This window comes from Amblyomma maculatum, chromosome 1, assembly GCF_055883805.1.
Source record: "Amblyomma maculatum isolate TAMU_Amacu chromosome 1, ASM5588380v1, whole genome shotgun sequence".
NCBI lineage: Eukaryota > Metazoa > Arthropoda > Arachnida > Ixodida > Ixodidae > Amblyomma > Amblyomma maculatum.
The window spans coordinates 340,028,504-340,042,404 of NC_139344.1; the positions used below are offsets into that span (position 1 = coordinate 340,028,504).

General features: G+C 41.7%; 1 protein-coding gene across 3 annotated transcripts in view; it reads right to left on the minus strand.

Annotated features, from left to right (window-relative positions):
- The window catches only part of LOC146207575 (SH3 domain-containing kinase-binding protein 1-like), a 44,529-nt gene that overhangs the window by 28,507 nt on the left and 2,121 nt on the right, over window positions 1–13,901 (minus strand). For all 3 annotated transcript variants that reach the window (XM_084588719.1, XM_084588729.1, XM_084588714.1), the window contains exons 2-3: window positions 8,715–9,017; window positions 824–915 (exon numbers count right to left, since the gene is read on the minus strand). In XM_084588719.1, coding sequence (XP_084444845.1) covers window positions 824–915; window positions 8,715–9,017 — 395 coding nt within the window. The remainder of the gene's footprint in view (window positions 1–823; window positions 916–8,714; window positions 9,018–13,901) is intronic.

Sequence of the window (13,901 nt, forward strand, 5' to 3'; positions counted from 1 at the left end):
ACAAAATTCTTAAGGGACTAAATATTCTGTTGCGCAGTGAATTGACGTAGCTCTGTAGCATTTGCTTTATATTTATAGACCCTATTCACTATCAGATTTAGTGGGTGGAAGTTGTGGCAACCCTGTATTACGGCAGCCACCATAACATTGAGCGGTCAAGACTAAAAGCCCTAAACAAAAAAAAAATTTTCCCCCCTGTGGGCACCAGTCAGCCGGCCGCTGTCAGATACGAGTAATCACTCCTCCCTGCTGCGCGCCACTGGCTTGTCCTACACCCAAGACACTCTGCAATGCCATGCAACAGAGCTTGGATTTCACTTATGTCTGCTTCAACAAATGCCTTAAAAACTATCTCTCTCTCTCTCTCGCTGATGTCACGTGACGTGGTTTCCAGTAGAGCCACAATGATGTCACGTAAATAAGGTCTAAGAAAGCTGTCCCTTTCTTGGCAGCTGAGTATATTGACAAATGAAAGGTAAATCACTGTCATATAATGCCACAGCATTAACTAAGGGCCATGTCTAGTATTTTTGTTCTTAATAATAAAGCAACCACTACTTCAGAACATGCCAGTGAACTAAACAAATAAAGAAACAAAAGATACGAGAAAATGCCAGCATGCCTTTACACCCTCTATCAGGCAAACAAATCAAAGTGGCAACCAAGTTAAACAGAACAACACGATTCTTATACAAAAACCTCTCCCTTCGCAAATTTCTTTCTAATACGGAAGATGATGACCTGATGCAAAATATGGCACAACAACCACAGCAGCTCTCAGCTCACGTTTTCCATTAAGAAAATGAGAGACTTGGTTTTTGACCTTAATGCGGCTCTCGGGCAAAATGTTGCCGAATCCAATTCCTTTGGAGATGGGCTTGGGCTTTATCTCCAGCGATGCCAGCGAGTGGTCCCCTGGAACAAAAAAAAAAATGTTAAGTACCCGCCTTTCCTAACCCAAGCCCAAGCATGTTGAATCATCAGTTAACATCGTTTACAACTAACATCATTACCATCCTCTTATTCACTACGGCAATAGAACAGAGAGGAGACAGATCATAGAATGCAAAAGGATCTTATTTCAAACTAGAGAGAGAGAGTAAACTTTAATTGGTTGACGGAATTGTGTGGGTGATTTCCTCAGTCCAGGATACCATTGGCTTGGGCTGCCTCCCGGGCTCTGGTGAGCAGTCTGCAAAGCTCAGAGAGACCCGTGTGGCCCAGCTCTTCCTCCCACTCCGCTTGGTTGAGTGCTCGAGCTTTATATTTCTCTAATTGCTCTTTGCAGTTCCATATCATGTGCAGGATGTCCGCGACTTCACCACATGCAGTGCATGTGTTATTTTTGAATTTTTCGAGCCAGATTTTGTGGTACTTTGCTAGGTTTGGGAATATCCTAGCCTGTATGTTTCTCCAGGCTACTGCCTCCTGTCTGCTGAGGTCTTTGTGTGGTTCTACGTATCGTTTTTTTGCTAATTTAAAGTATTGCATTAGTTCCCCGTATGTGAGAGGGGTTGAAGGCTCTGAGTCAGCCGGCGCAGGCACCCAGAAAGTATGCCCGCGGGCTATCCTGTCGGCTGCCTCGTTGCCGTCGATTCCCTCGTGTGCCGGTATCCACAGGATTGTGTGCTTCAAGTTGCCAGTCTTTTTTTGCTGCTCCATTATTCGGTGTGCCTGTTTGCATACACGTCCCAGGAGGAAGGTACGACAGGCCTTTTGGGAATCACTGAGTATTATGTGTTTTCTACATTGGCTGCTGGTGTGTTTAACTGCAAGGACGATTGCAACTTCATCTGCATCTTCTATGTAGTTATTGGTCTTGACCGATGAGCTGGTCACCTCTCTTCCGGTGTGGTAAACTGTGGTGGCTACCGCTGATTTTCATCCCAGATATGGACTGGCGTCTACATAGAGTAGGACGCTATTGTTTCTGACGACGTTGTTTTGTATTCTTTATTCAATGATTACCCCACTTAGCCCGAGGGCGCTACAGCAGGGGTGTTACAGAGCGGAAAAAAACACATCTTCATTTATGGAGCACACTTGATGACTTGAAAGCCGATTCCATTCACTGATGGATCGAAAAAAAAAGGAACTGGCATACATGTTAGTTCTGGCACTGCATTCCAAAATTTTAAAACAATGATCTGTGCGAGCATATGTAAGTATATTTCCTTTCGAATGCCTGTTTTGTTGTGGTAAATTTGGTACAACAGTTTAAGTCGTAATTTCCTTCTTCACTTGTCGTCTTTCGTTGTTGTGTAGGGGTCCATGTTTTGGGGGATTGGAAGGGCCTGGCATTCAGCTGCTTTCGGGAGTGAGTGTTTCTCTTGGGAGGCTAGTTTTCTCATCAATGGGTCATCCCATGATGTTCAGCAGGTGCCTACTAGTACGACTTTGTTCTAGTCTGCGTTCTTGGCAGACCAGGATTGCTTCTTTGTGTTCTTCGTAGGTGGCCGAGATGCCCATTGCCATAAAAGCCTCACTGGATGCATGACTTGGTAATCCGAGTGCTAGTTTATAAGCTTTCCAAAACTGCGCATCAATTTTTTGCGATTCCGTTCTGGTAACGTTCTGGTACGGGAGGCTATAGGTCCAGCGGGGGACTATCATCGCCGTTACTATTCTGATCGCGTCCTCCTTTAACCCTCCGTTCCTGTTTGCTATTTTTCAGATCATGCCGCAGACCTTACTGGTTGTCCGAGTCAGTAGCTTGATTGTGTGCCTTCTTTCCCTGTGGCTCTGTAGCCACATACCTAGTATCCTCAAGGTTTTTGCTTCTTTGATTTCTTGGTTTTGAAGTCGAATTTGAAACGGCTCTACCTTGAAGTTTTTCTTGTTTCTTTGAAATTTTCTTTAGGGGTGCATTGCATGCTGTTTCTTCTTGCAAATTCAATGCCTTCCAGGGCTCTTTGCAATTTGTCTTCCTTTTCTCCTGCTGATCCTGTCATCGTCCACATCGCAATGTCGTCGGCGTAGAGTGCGCACCGAATTCCAGGTATGCTTTCCAATTTCCTTGCTATCGGCACCATGGCCAGATTAAAGAGAAGGGGCAAGATAATGGATCCTTACAGGGTTCCTTTCCCGGCAGTTGCTCTTTCTTTGGTCCTGATACCACCGACACTTATCGTTGCTGTCCGGATGCTGAGAAAGTCCCGGACGTAATTGTACGTTCTCTCCCCGCACCCGGTTTCCGATATGCTATTGAGAATTGCTTTGTGGCTGATGTTGTCAAAGGCACCTTTTAGGTCCACCACAAGGATGATACCTTCGTTTTTGGCTGATATTCTGTCCAAGATGTCATGCTTGATTTGCAGCATCACGTCCTGTGTTGACAGATTCTTCCTGAAGCCGAACATCGAGTTTGGCAGTAGATTTTAGTCTTCCAGGTAGTCTGTGAGTCGGCTATTGATGATTCTTTCGAGCCATTTTCCCATGCAAGATGTAAGCGAGATGGGGCATAAGTTGTCCAGGCCTAGCTTCTTCCTAGGTTTGGGAATAGTTATAATTTCTGCATGTTTCCATTCTTTCGGTAGATTTCTGCTAGACCAAATTTGATTAAAGAACTTCATTATTTCCTCCATTTTCTGCTCGCTAAGGTTTCTAATGGCTGCGTTGCTGACTTGGTCTCCGCCGGGTGCAGTGTTTGTGACAAAGGATCTAGCCGCTGCGTATACTTCCACTGCTGTATTGTCCGCGTCCAGTTTTGGGTTGGGTGTTCCTGTGTATTCCTAATGGATGTTGACTGTTCCGTCTGGCTCTCCGATGTACCTATGCAAGATCTGATTTGCAATCTCAGAGTCTGTCGATTGGTTCAGGTGAAGCATCCTCTCTATTGCCTTGCCATTTTCGTTCCTGCTTTGGCTTGGGTCAATTAGGCGTCTAATAATTTTCCAGCTCTTTGCATTGCCTAGGTTTCCGTTGAGTTTGTTGCAGATTTGGTTCCAGTTGTTGCTGGCCACCGTCTGCACGTAGCTCTGAATTTTGTCGTTAAACTGTGCGATCCGAAGTTTGAGTTTCCTGTTATGCTTTTAGTTTTTCCATCGTTTGGTCAGCCCTCTTCTCGCGTCCGAAAATTATACTTTTCTCTCCACCATATAGGTCAAATACAATAATAAGTCAACTCCCACTTCGAAAGGTCTCTTTTTTTTTGTTTCAAAGGAAAAAAAAAAAGTCAACTTATAATCGACAATATGCGATAGTAGGAAAAGCAAGAGGCGAAATGACAGCTTTTTTTTCATGATGCTCTCTATATTGGATGGCTTATTCAAGTAATGGTCGTTCATTAGTTTGAAACTAATGTCCTTGCTCTCTGCTGTCTTTTGAGCGGAGTGCACCATTCTTTTGGAGAGCGAGTGAGTTGGTTCTTTTGGAGATCTGCTAGATGGCAATGGTCGTTCATTAGTCCATTACTTGAATAAGCCATCCAAATTGAGAGAGCATCATGAACAAAAAAAAGAAGCTGTCATTTCGCCTCTTGCTTTTCCTACTAGGTACCGCATATTGTCGATTATAAGTTGACTTTTTTTTTTTTTTTTTTGAAACAAAAAAGAGGCCTTTTGAAGCTGGAGGTTGACTTATAATTGGAGTTGACCTATATGTGGAGTGAAAAGTATAGTTTCAGCGAATCAGGTATTTATCTAAAGATACACCCCAAATTTTTATGACAGAAACACTTTGCAGACAAACCATGGGCATTCGATGTAAAAACTGACAATGCCATGCCTCAGATCTAATCCAATCCTAAACCACGTAACCTGTCATATGCTCTTAGAAGCATCCTCGCGCATTTTTTCATACCTGGCCAACATTTCTCCGTTTCGCTCCGTTGGCATTTTATCGTTGACTGTCAGTGATGTGCGTCATTTGTGTGCCTGACAGACGCCAACATGAGGCTGCAATTTCGGCAACAATCTTGTGCGATTAGGTGGATAAAGCGACCTACTTTCAGCGAAGTGGCACAATGAGCCGATGATGATGGTATGGACTGTCAACCAACATGGGCGAGTATTCCTAGTTTGCATCGTTTTCGAAGTATCATTTCCCCGACCTCGAACCATCTGAACGGTGGAAACGCCCGCTCCGGAAGTAGTAGCAACCGACCTGGCATCCTTTTCCAGTGTTTCCAACAACCAGGTGACTCGAAGTCATGGAGATAACCATACTCATGAAAACAACCAAAACTCGAAATACAGGCCATGGTCTCGGGCCGTTTTCCATGAGTGGCACCTCGGCGCCACTTCCGATGGCCGGCAGTAGCAGTGGCTTGCGAGACTATGACCGCGACTGCATCTTTCTTGCGAGCAACAACGAATCATAAGAGATGTTTTGTGTACAGATAAACATGTTTGAATAACTCTGCCTTCTAAAAAAGTTAAGGGGACTTGTAAAGAATGTGAAGGCAAAAGCCTAGACTGATGTCCTGTTATCTCCTGCTGAAGTTTGTGTTGCACTTTCTACTGATCTGCTGTTGAAATATGTGATGAAATGACCTGCTGATCTGGGTATTGTCACTTGTCAAGGCGACTCTTCTTGCATGTGCAGCAATGGAGTCTCTGTCCAGCAATTTCATGTTCCCACAACACCTACGTCGCACTGAGGCTGCATGTTGCTCTCATTGGGCTGTTGCCGCAGCCTCATCTATAGCCGCTTTCTCCCAATGGCAGTTACGACGAACGGCACTTCTATCTGTTGTAGCTTCTCCCCAGTGGCCTACTTTCTGGGTATTCCCCAACCGTGACTAGTGCCTGGTGCATCGTCACCTATAGCAATGTGGAATGAAAGCTCTGAGCCCCCCACAAGGCGACGAATATACCGTATACACGCGTGTAATGGCCGCACGCATGTAATGGCCGCACCCCGAACTTTAGAAAGAAAATTGGGAAAAAAAGCTTTTAAAAATTTCCCCAGTAAAAGCCGCACCATGAGTTTCAGGAAGTTGGGCAGTGCAGTCTACTGCGCGGTGCAAAAAATATAGAACGTTTTGTGGTTACTGCCACCAGGCGGGGCCCAAAAATCAAGTGAAAGCCAAAATGAAGCGTAAGGTTAGAAGTAGAATTGCCAATAAGAATTAAGAACAAAATATTTGAGGAAAAAAAAAGTCGAGTATGGGGGCAGCGGCCACCACCTCTGTTACAAAGGGGGCGCTCCTAGCCGCAGCGATGCCCGCTCGTTAGAAAGGGCGAGGCCAGCAAATCCAATCCAATCCAAGTCTGTTCGCTCCTCCGTTTTACAGCCATTTCCTCGATCGCCCGAAGCATATCAGGTGCGATCTTGCAATCGGAACACATCGCTGCCCTGATTTGTTCTTCGCTCGTGAGCTGAAGATGATCTTTTTCCTCGATGGGAAAATGCGTTAGTTATACCACTCACTTTAAGCTGAAAGTGATTCACTACGCGAAAGAAGAAGGAAAAAGAGCGGAAAAAGACGAGGAGTGATGTTTTGGACACGGGACGAGCCTGAAATCCCGAGGAGTTTAGCGGAGGAGGACGAGGAGTTTTTTGACAATAATAAAGGCAGGTACCACCACAAATAATTTTTTTTGCTGTCTTTTTCTCGTGTAATCGCCGCACCCCCTGATTTTCACTCCAATCTCGGAAAAAAAAGTGTGGCCATTATACGCATGTATACGATAAGTCCCTCATTTCACAGTGCACACCCCAAACTTGCTGGCAACATGAAGGTGAACCTAAACCATTTTTTTCGAAAGTGAAAAGGCACAAAACTCTCTTGCCTCCTGGTACACGCTTCACACTCAATTTTCTGTACCTCACAATGCGACCTTGAAACAAAAATTATTGGAGAACTATGGCCGCAGCGCAAGTTAGTATCGACTTTTATTTGGAGTAAAACTTTTTTTTTCTTTTTTTTTTCTTTTTTTGCCAAGGAGGTTTTGCGAGTTGGGGTGGGGCAATACATAATCGGCAATACATGGTATAAATCTATGTACTATATGAGCAAATGAGATGCATTCCAAGCATGTTAACAAAAATATTTTCCAAATACTTGAACCAGCCTGAGTGAAAGTTGGAAGAAGCCCTCTTTTTACTAAAACCAAAATCCAAGATGACAAATACAAAGAGCTGATCACTGCTTTAAGGTGGGATGAGGAAATCGAAGCAGACTTCCTTTTTTTCTTTTTTTACTAAAGAGTGATGAAAGTTGGCATATTGGCTTGAAACATCGTTTTCGGTAGCCTTTGGTTTGTTATTGTTTACATGTTTGCAAATTGCTTACTCGTGGAAAGCCTAGCAGGACAACCAAATGGCCTGTGGGTCTGAAAATGCTTTTAATATTGGTTAAGAAGCATGACCTAAATTAAGACTCTTAATTCTATTCAAACACCTCTGCGCTTGTTTTCTTTTTAAAGGGTGCAGTATGCATTTTCGCTTAACATTTGGAATGCGTTGGAATGCATTAATGTACTGGTTAATAATAAAACAAAAATGAGCCTAGATGAAGCACATTTCAACAACTGCAACAAAACAAACAGCATTCAAATCCATGCGGCCATGGCAGCACTATGCTTTCCAAGAACAAGCTGATTAACTCAAAACAAACTTTCCAAGAAGCAAGCCTGAAAATTCTAAACTAAGATACACCGTCCACATATTACATGCCTACATATTTATTTGGAGCAGTCTGGCTTTGCTTTAAGGCAGAATATTTCAGTACAGTGTTGAATATGACAGAAAAAGCACTTTTCTAAAATCAACTTTTTTTTTTTTTTCTCCAAAATTTTCGAAATTTGATCCCTCCTTCTCCTTAATGTACAATATTGGTGAGCATACTTTTCTAAAATCAGCTCTTTTTTTTTTTCACAATTTTTGCAATCTGATCCCCACTTCCTCTTTCTGAACAATCTAGTGCATTCTGGAACTACATAAAAGGATGATACGGAAACCAATTTCATTCTCTTTTTGAGTTTCTCTCTCTTCATCACAGTGTGAAATAAAGCCACAACCTTGTCACACGCAGTATTGTACATGTTACAGAATGAAGCAACTGGTTACAAATACAAAAAGCAGGGTGGCCATACTATTCAATTCCTGAATGATAAGCTGCCTTGCAGATGGTGCGCTTTGGACATTTTTGGACATGCGAGCGACAAATATGGAAGCCAGAGGAAGACAACAATGCACCTACTCAGCACAGCTAATATCTCTGTTAGTGATGAACCTCTCTTGGCTGCCTATGCAAAAAGAATACAATGAAAAAGACACTGTATTTTATAAATGATGGCAGTAGCTACTAGTGATGCAGCCCAATCAGAGTAGCGGCACGATGACATGGTCCAGGAGCAAAGGGATTCATGTAGACACGCACGGACTTTGCACTTGGGCCCGTGTATGTTTGTCCGCATCAGGACTTCAAGCCATATCTAAGTTAAAATAAAGATTGCAGGCTTTACTGTACCAAAGCTGCACATCAACACGACTGCGTTGTCATGCATGTCGTAGTGGACGGTCCCAATAAAAAAATAGAAAATTCCAGCCACCTCAGTACACCAGAACCTCTCGAAAAGTTCCTGAAGCTACCGAGCCACATGACAAACAAGAGCCGTCAATCAAAAACCAGTACAAAGAGAACAACCACAAGACAGAACAGGCACTGTTTTTTTTATCTGTGTTCTGCAATAAGACAAATGGCCCAAGCCAAAAATATTGATTCCATCATGAGAAATTTTGCTTCGGAACATTTTCTCTGGGCTCACCTGTGATGTCCCCTGAGGATTCAGGCTTGTCCGAGTGAAAATCAGAGGTGACTGAGTTGCCCCAGCGTGTCGGGTTGTTGCCGGCTGCAGTGGCAGCGGCACGAGGAGACGCAGGGGCCGTGTCCTCGAGGACGACAAAGTTTGAGGGGAAGACACCAACGCGGCCTTTCAGCACGCCCTTCCACCAGCCCTCCTCGACCTCCTCGAGTACCTCGATGACATCAGACACCTCCAATTGCAGCTCATCCTCGTTCTGGGGCTGGTAACTGAATGCCACCCGAGCACGCCTCCTGTTCAGCGCCTCTGAAAGAATCCGATTTGAAACAGGCGATGAGATCACCGGCAGTAAAGCAATCGCTTCTTTATGTCCCAATCATCACCTGCCAGGCTACATCCACCACAGTATAAAAGCCCCTCACTGGCCTCGTATCTAGCATTCATCTTCAAATGAAGTTCACTGCATTATCAGATCAGCCATCTGTTAGCTATTTTCCATACTTCATGCTCTGCCATCAATTTCTTCTCGATTTCTACTAGAATGCCATTAACTCGTTTGCTCGCCTCGCTGCAATGGTTCGGTGGTTAGGGCGTTTGACTTGCGAGCTGAGCGACCAGTGTTCTACCCCGGCCACAGCACTGCTACTCTTCCTTACAGCTTCGATTCTGAAATCACCCATTTCTTTCTCTACGTCATACTTTCCTTCCCCCCGTTTTTGCAGAAATACTTAGTCTTGGACACAGTGCAAAAAGCAGAAATGCTGCAAATGTACATTCACTCTGACTACATCAATTTGACTGAGGTGCTCTGCTCCCATTTGTCACATTTGCCTATAATACTCCCGTTTCACGAACCACCAGCTAATCTCCATATTTTTCTTGTGTATGGTTGCTCTCCTACCTTTGCTTTGGAAGCATACTTCTTTTCATTTCCAACATGAACCTCCTACAAACAGTTTGCTTTGTGTAATGCTCACTGCCGTCAGCTTGCAAACCTTAAAACTAATACCAGCCAAGCCTCCTAGGAAAGCAGCTATGACTCAACCCATTGCACAGTGTCTTTCCAGCTTGGAGGTGAAGTATCATTATGGACAACCATGTGCACACCAGGCTTGAGTGAAAAATTCCTCAGTCACTTTATTTGGCCTGCATACAGTCTCAGAACAAACACTCTCGGTGAACTATCATATTGCCCCTGCATCCCCTGTTCGTGACTGTCCCTGTCGTGGCACTGAGATAGTGCATGTGTTGTGCTTGAAGCATTTTATATACGCATATTATATGGCTGAAAAGGAAAAGATACAAAGAAAACAATAAATTATTATAGCCATACAAGGGATCACTAATTAGAAGATGAAAACAGACCGGACAAGAACAAACATACATGAAGACAAGATAAGCCTTATGCTTTTGTCTGGTCTCATCTTAGGCACTATTAGTGACCCCTTGCGGAGCTAGAGTAATTATCTTTATCTGCATCTTCATTTTTTCGGGAATATACAATATAATGCTACTTTCTTTCCTATAAACATTCAGTTGCTAGAGAGCGTTTGTGTTGTGCCGTCTTCCCCTCTGCAATCGTCTTTTTGAGCTTGTTAACCATGAGCAGTTTGGCATTCCTCATGTTGCAAGTAGGTCTTTTTTTTTTTCTTTCATACAGCAAACACAGTAAGTAAAGTTTTGCAATACAGTGAGAGGGATCCCACACTGGTCATCATTTCTATACTGAGATTTTTACACCAGTAATAACAAATAATTTTTCTCTGCAATATAAAATGTAACATGCCTTTTTTAAACTAAAATTGTTTCCATGATGCTTTCCAAAAATTGGCTAGTCCAGGTATTTAAATGTTGCTCTTTTAATGAACTAACATCTCCCACAACATTTTACTCATCCCTGTAAGAAAGTGACCCTAATATATCCTGCTAGGACATTAACATGTTGTCTTCCTTAAAACCTGAATATGCTGCAAAGGTGGAAAAATATTCATTTTCAATGGGCTGGGCTCTGAAAAAAATCCTTAACAGTCCCACCGTGCTAACACGACCCTCGTTAATATGATCAACCCAAATTATGGACAATTTTTTCTGAGGACCAAAATTTTTCAATGTATTATGGACAACTTTTTTTTGAGGACCAAAATTTTTCAATGTATTTATGACTGGTCAAGGTAGGAGGCTACAATGAAAACTTACTTTTGAAAAAAAAAAAAATCAAATTGTATTTCAGCAAATTACACAATAATTTCTGAATGACTAGCAAAGAAATTATAACTAAGCAAAGAAATTATAGCAAAGCTAGCAAAGAAATTATAAATTATAACTAAAACCGTTTCAAAGATAGTTAGATTTTAACCACCTCTGCATTTTGCAAAACTGAAACAGTTTCAGTTTCCACATACCGAGAAATATTTCCCTGTTTTTGCAATCTTGCTTTTTTATGTTTCAATTTACAGCATTTTGTTTGCATTTAACAACAAAAACACTCACAAGAGGAATGCATGAGATTTTGATTATGCATGTTGCGCACAACAGTGTTACCACGCAAACTGATTCTGCTTTTCAAACTTTATTTCAAACTGATTCTGCTTTTCAAACTTTATTTCATAAATTTACACTGCCGTTTCTAAGTGATTAGAGAAGATTATGCTTTTAATTAAAACCGTTCTAATCGTAGGAAAATTTGCAGCCCCTGAACTTTGGTATTTGGTTGCCATGTACTGAAAAATGTTTTCGTTTTTGTGGTCTTGCTTTTTTTTTTTTTGCTTAATTTTCCAGTTCACGCATAATTGTTTCTATACATGTATACCTATTTTTGTTTGCAGTTTACACAACAACGTTCACAAGACAGACGATGACATTTAGACCATGCAGGTGGTGTACACTGGAGAGTTCCAAAGCGAATTGAAGAGCCTGCAGACTACCTATTTGGTGCCTCAAGATTTCAACTCATTGTTTAATGTTTTAAATACATCACGAAAGTCTCTTTAAAAGCTTGCTTGACAGGTGGCCAGGAAATGATCCTGTCAGTCTACCAATGCCGCAAGAAACGCAATAAAAAAAGTGAGCAGCTGCTTGGGCGAAACAAAGTAAAGAAGACTATGGAGGACCAGAGTTACAAATGGGCAGATTTCAACGTTCCTGGACATTGCTACATGACATGTGTACATCCAAACACTTACTGCCATTTCAGCTGACATGACTTTTTCCCTGTAAAGATATATTTAATGAACCTGTGCATACTTATTCTTCGTATATTGGGCTCTGTAATGCATCAAGAAAAATGAAATTGTACCATAACTTTTATTATTGTTGAATGTTTTTTAAAAACATTTCTTATTGACAACCATTGTTTGTGGTAATTATTTATAAAAATTGACAAATGACATCATAATTATATTGGTTCACTGCATAGCCAAGGCCTCTATGTACATAACTTTGAAAGGAATTTTCGTCGTGGCAAAGTATATGAGTTATGACTGTTGGCATGAGATGCATTAGTACATTTTTTGACAATATAATGGCAAAAATACTTTTTACAAATGACTTTATACACTTCATAAGCAAACCCGCTGCCCGGAAAATTGACAAGGGGGAAATGTAGAGTGTCTATTGAGGCCCATGTATTTTTGTCACATTAATAGAGGCAGTGATGAGAGCAATATCTCTACTGACCCAACCAGACATTTCGATTTTCTGCTCTTTCAGTGCAGGTGCAAATGAACTAAGCGATGATGATTTTCTTTTGTGCTTTACAGTGCGAAGTTCACTCGTCAAGTCGTACCACATTATTTCAATCATTATTAAAATTAAAATTTGCCTAATTTCAACATCACTGGCCATCACTATGCAAAAAAGCAGATGGAAATGATAATGTGATTTTCAAGTATTTTCTGCAATTTGTTATTAGACAGTTGCTTTGTGGACAGTTTTGCTAGGAAACTAAAGTGTTCAAATTAATGAGGTATGAATGTGTATTCATTGCACAGAACAAAATCATAGACTTAAGTCTGGCCTTAAATGAACTTAAACAGGGCAGAAAAAAAAAGCATCCATTTTTTAACAACACAGCAAACTGCTCATTTCCAGTCAGTGGCCCAGCTTCATCTTTGAAGATAATAATAATTTTAGAACGTAAATTACTGCATCAAGAAGTTAACACTGGTTAACTTCCTGCCGCTGTTACAAAACAGCGATCTTAAACTGCAGCTATCCTCTGTATGTAAAAAAAAAAAGCAATGAATATGGGCAGCATTCGCTTCTTGACATAATTTTGTGCATTCCACAATGGTAGTAATCGTGCTACCTTCATCCCATCAATGCATCATGAATACCGAGCATGGCTGCAGGCAGTTCTATATCAGCTGGCAGATCTATTTTCAATACCATACTTTACATTCACTTTCAGTGCAAAAGCACTCATTAGAACAGTTAAACACAACCATGAATCTTATGCAAGGCCTTGGCCAAGCTCCGGGGAAAAAAAAAAAAAAAACTGCCCAAGCAGGGCGAATTTGAACCCAGCAACTTCTCGTGGGAAGCAAATATGGAACCTCGTAGCTACCGCAACAACAAATTACCCCGTGCATTCTGCCGCCACTCTCTCACACTCTGTACTGCATGTTGTCATCTTCATCAAACTCCATCCGTGAGCAATGAAACCAAAATACACCACAGTTAGTTACATTTTTCTTTTAAGATGTGCTAACAGTGTGAGCTGGTTTCACTAATGAACTTAGCCCACCCCCAAAATTAACTTCGTACAATTAGCAAACTAAAATTCAAAAACAGAGTTAACTAACAGATAGCCGAAAAAATCCCCCCCCCCCCCCCCCCCCCCCTAAAGAAAGATTTGGCCCACCCATGAAATTCGGGTGGACCACCCCCAAAATTAGATTGGAAAGTCTTTAAATGTAGGTGCACAGTGAAGATTAGGCCACTTTCACATACTACTATGCTGGCAGAGTCAAACCATCCATCATTTTTTTTTCCTTTTTTCTCTTGAATAAAAGTATTCTTAGGAAATAAGCTCCTCAATGATATAATTATATAGGTTAACATTGCATGGACAATGCAATGAAAAGGACAGGCTCATGTTTATGCTTTATAAAAAGAGCAAACCTGATTTATAAAGCAGTTATTTTTCAAAACCTGTGAAGTGCTCTCTATGTGATATCTTTTGATTGCCAT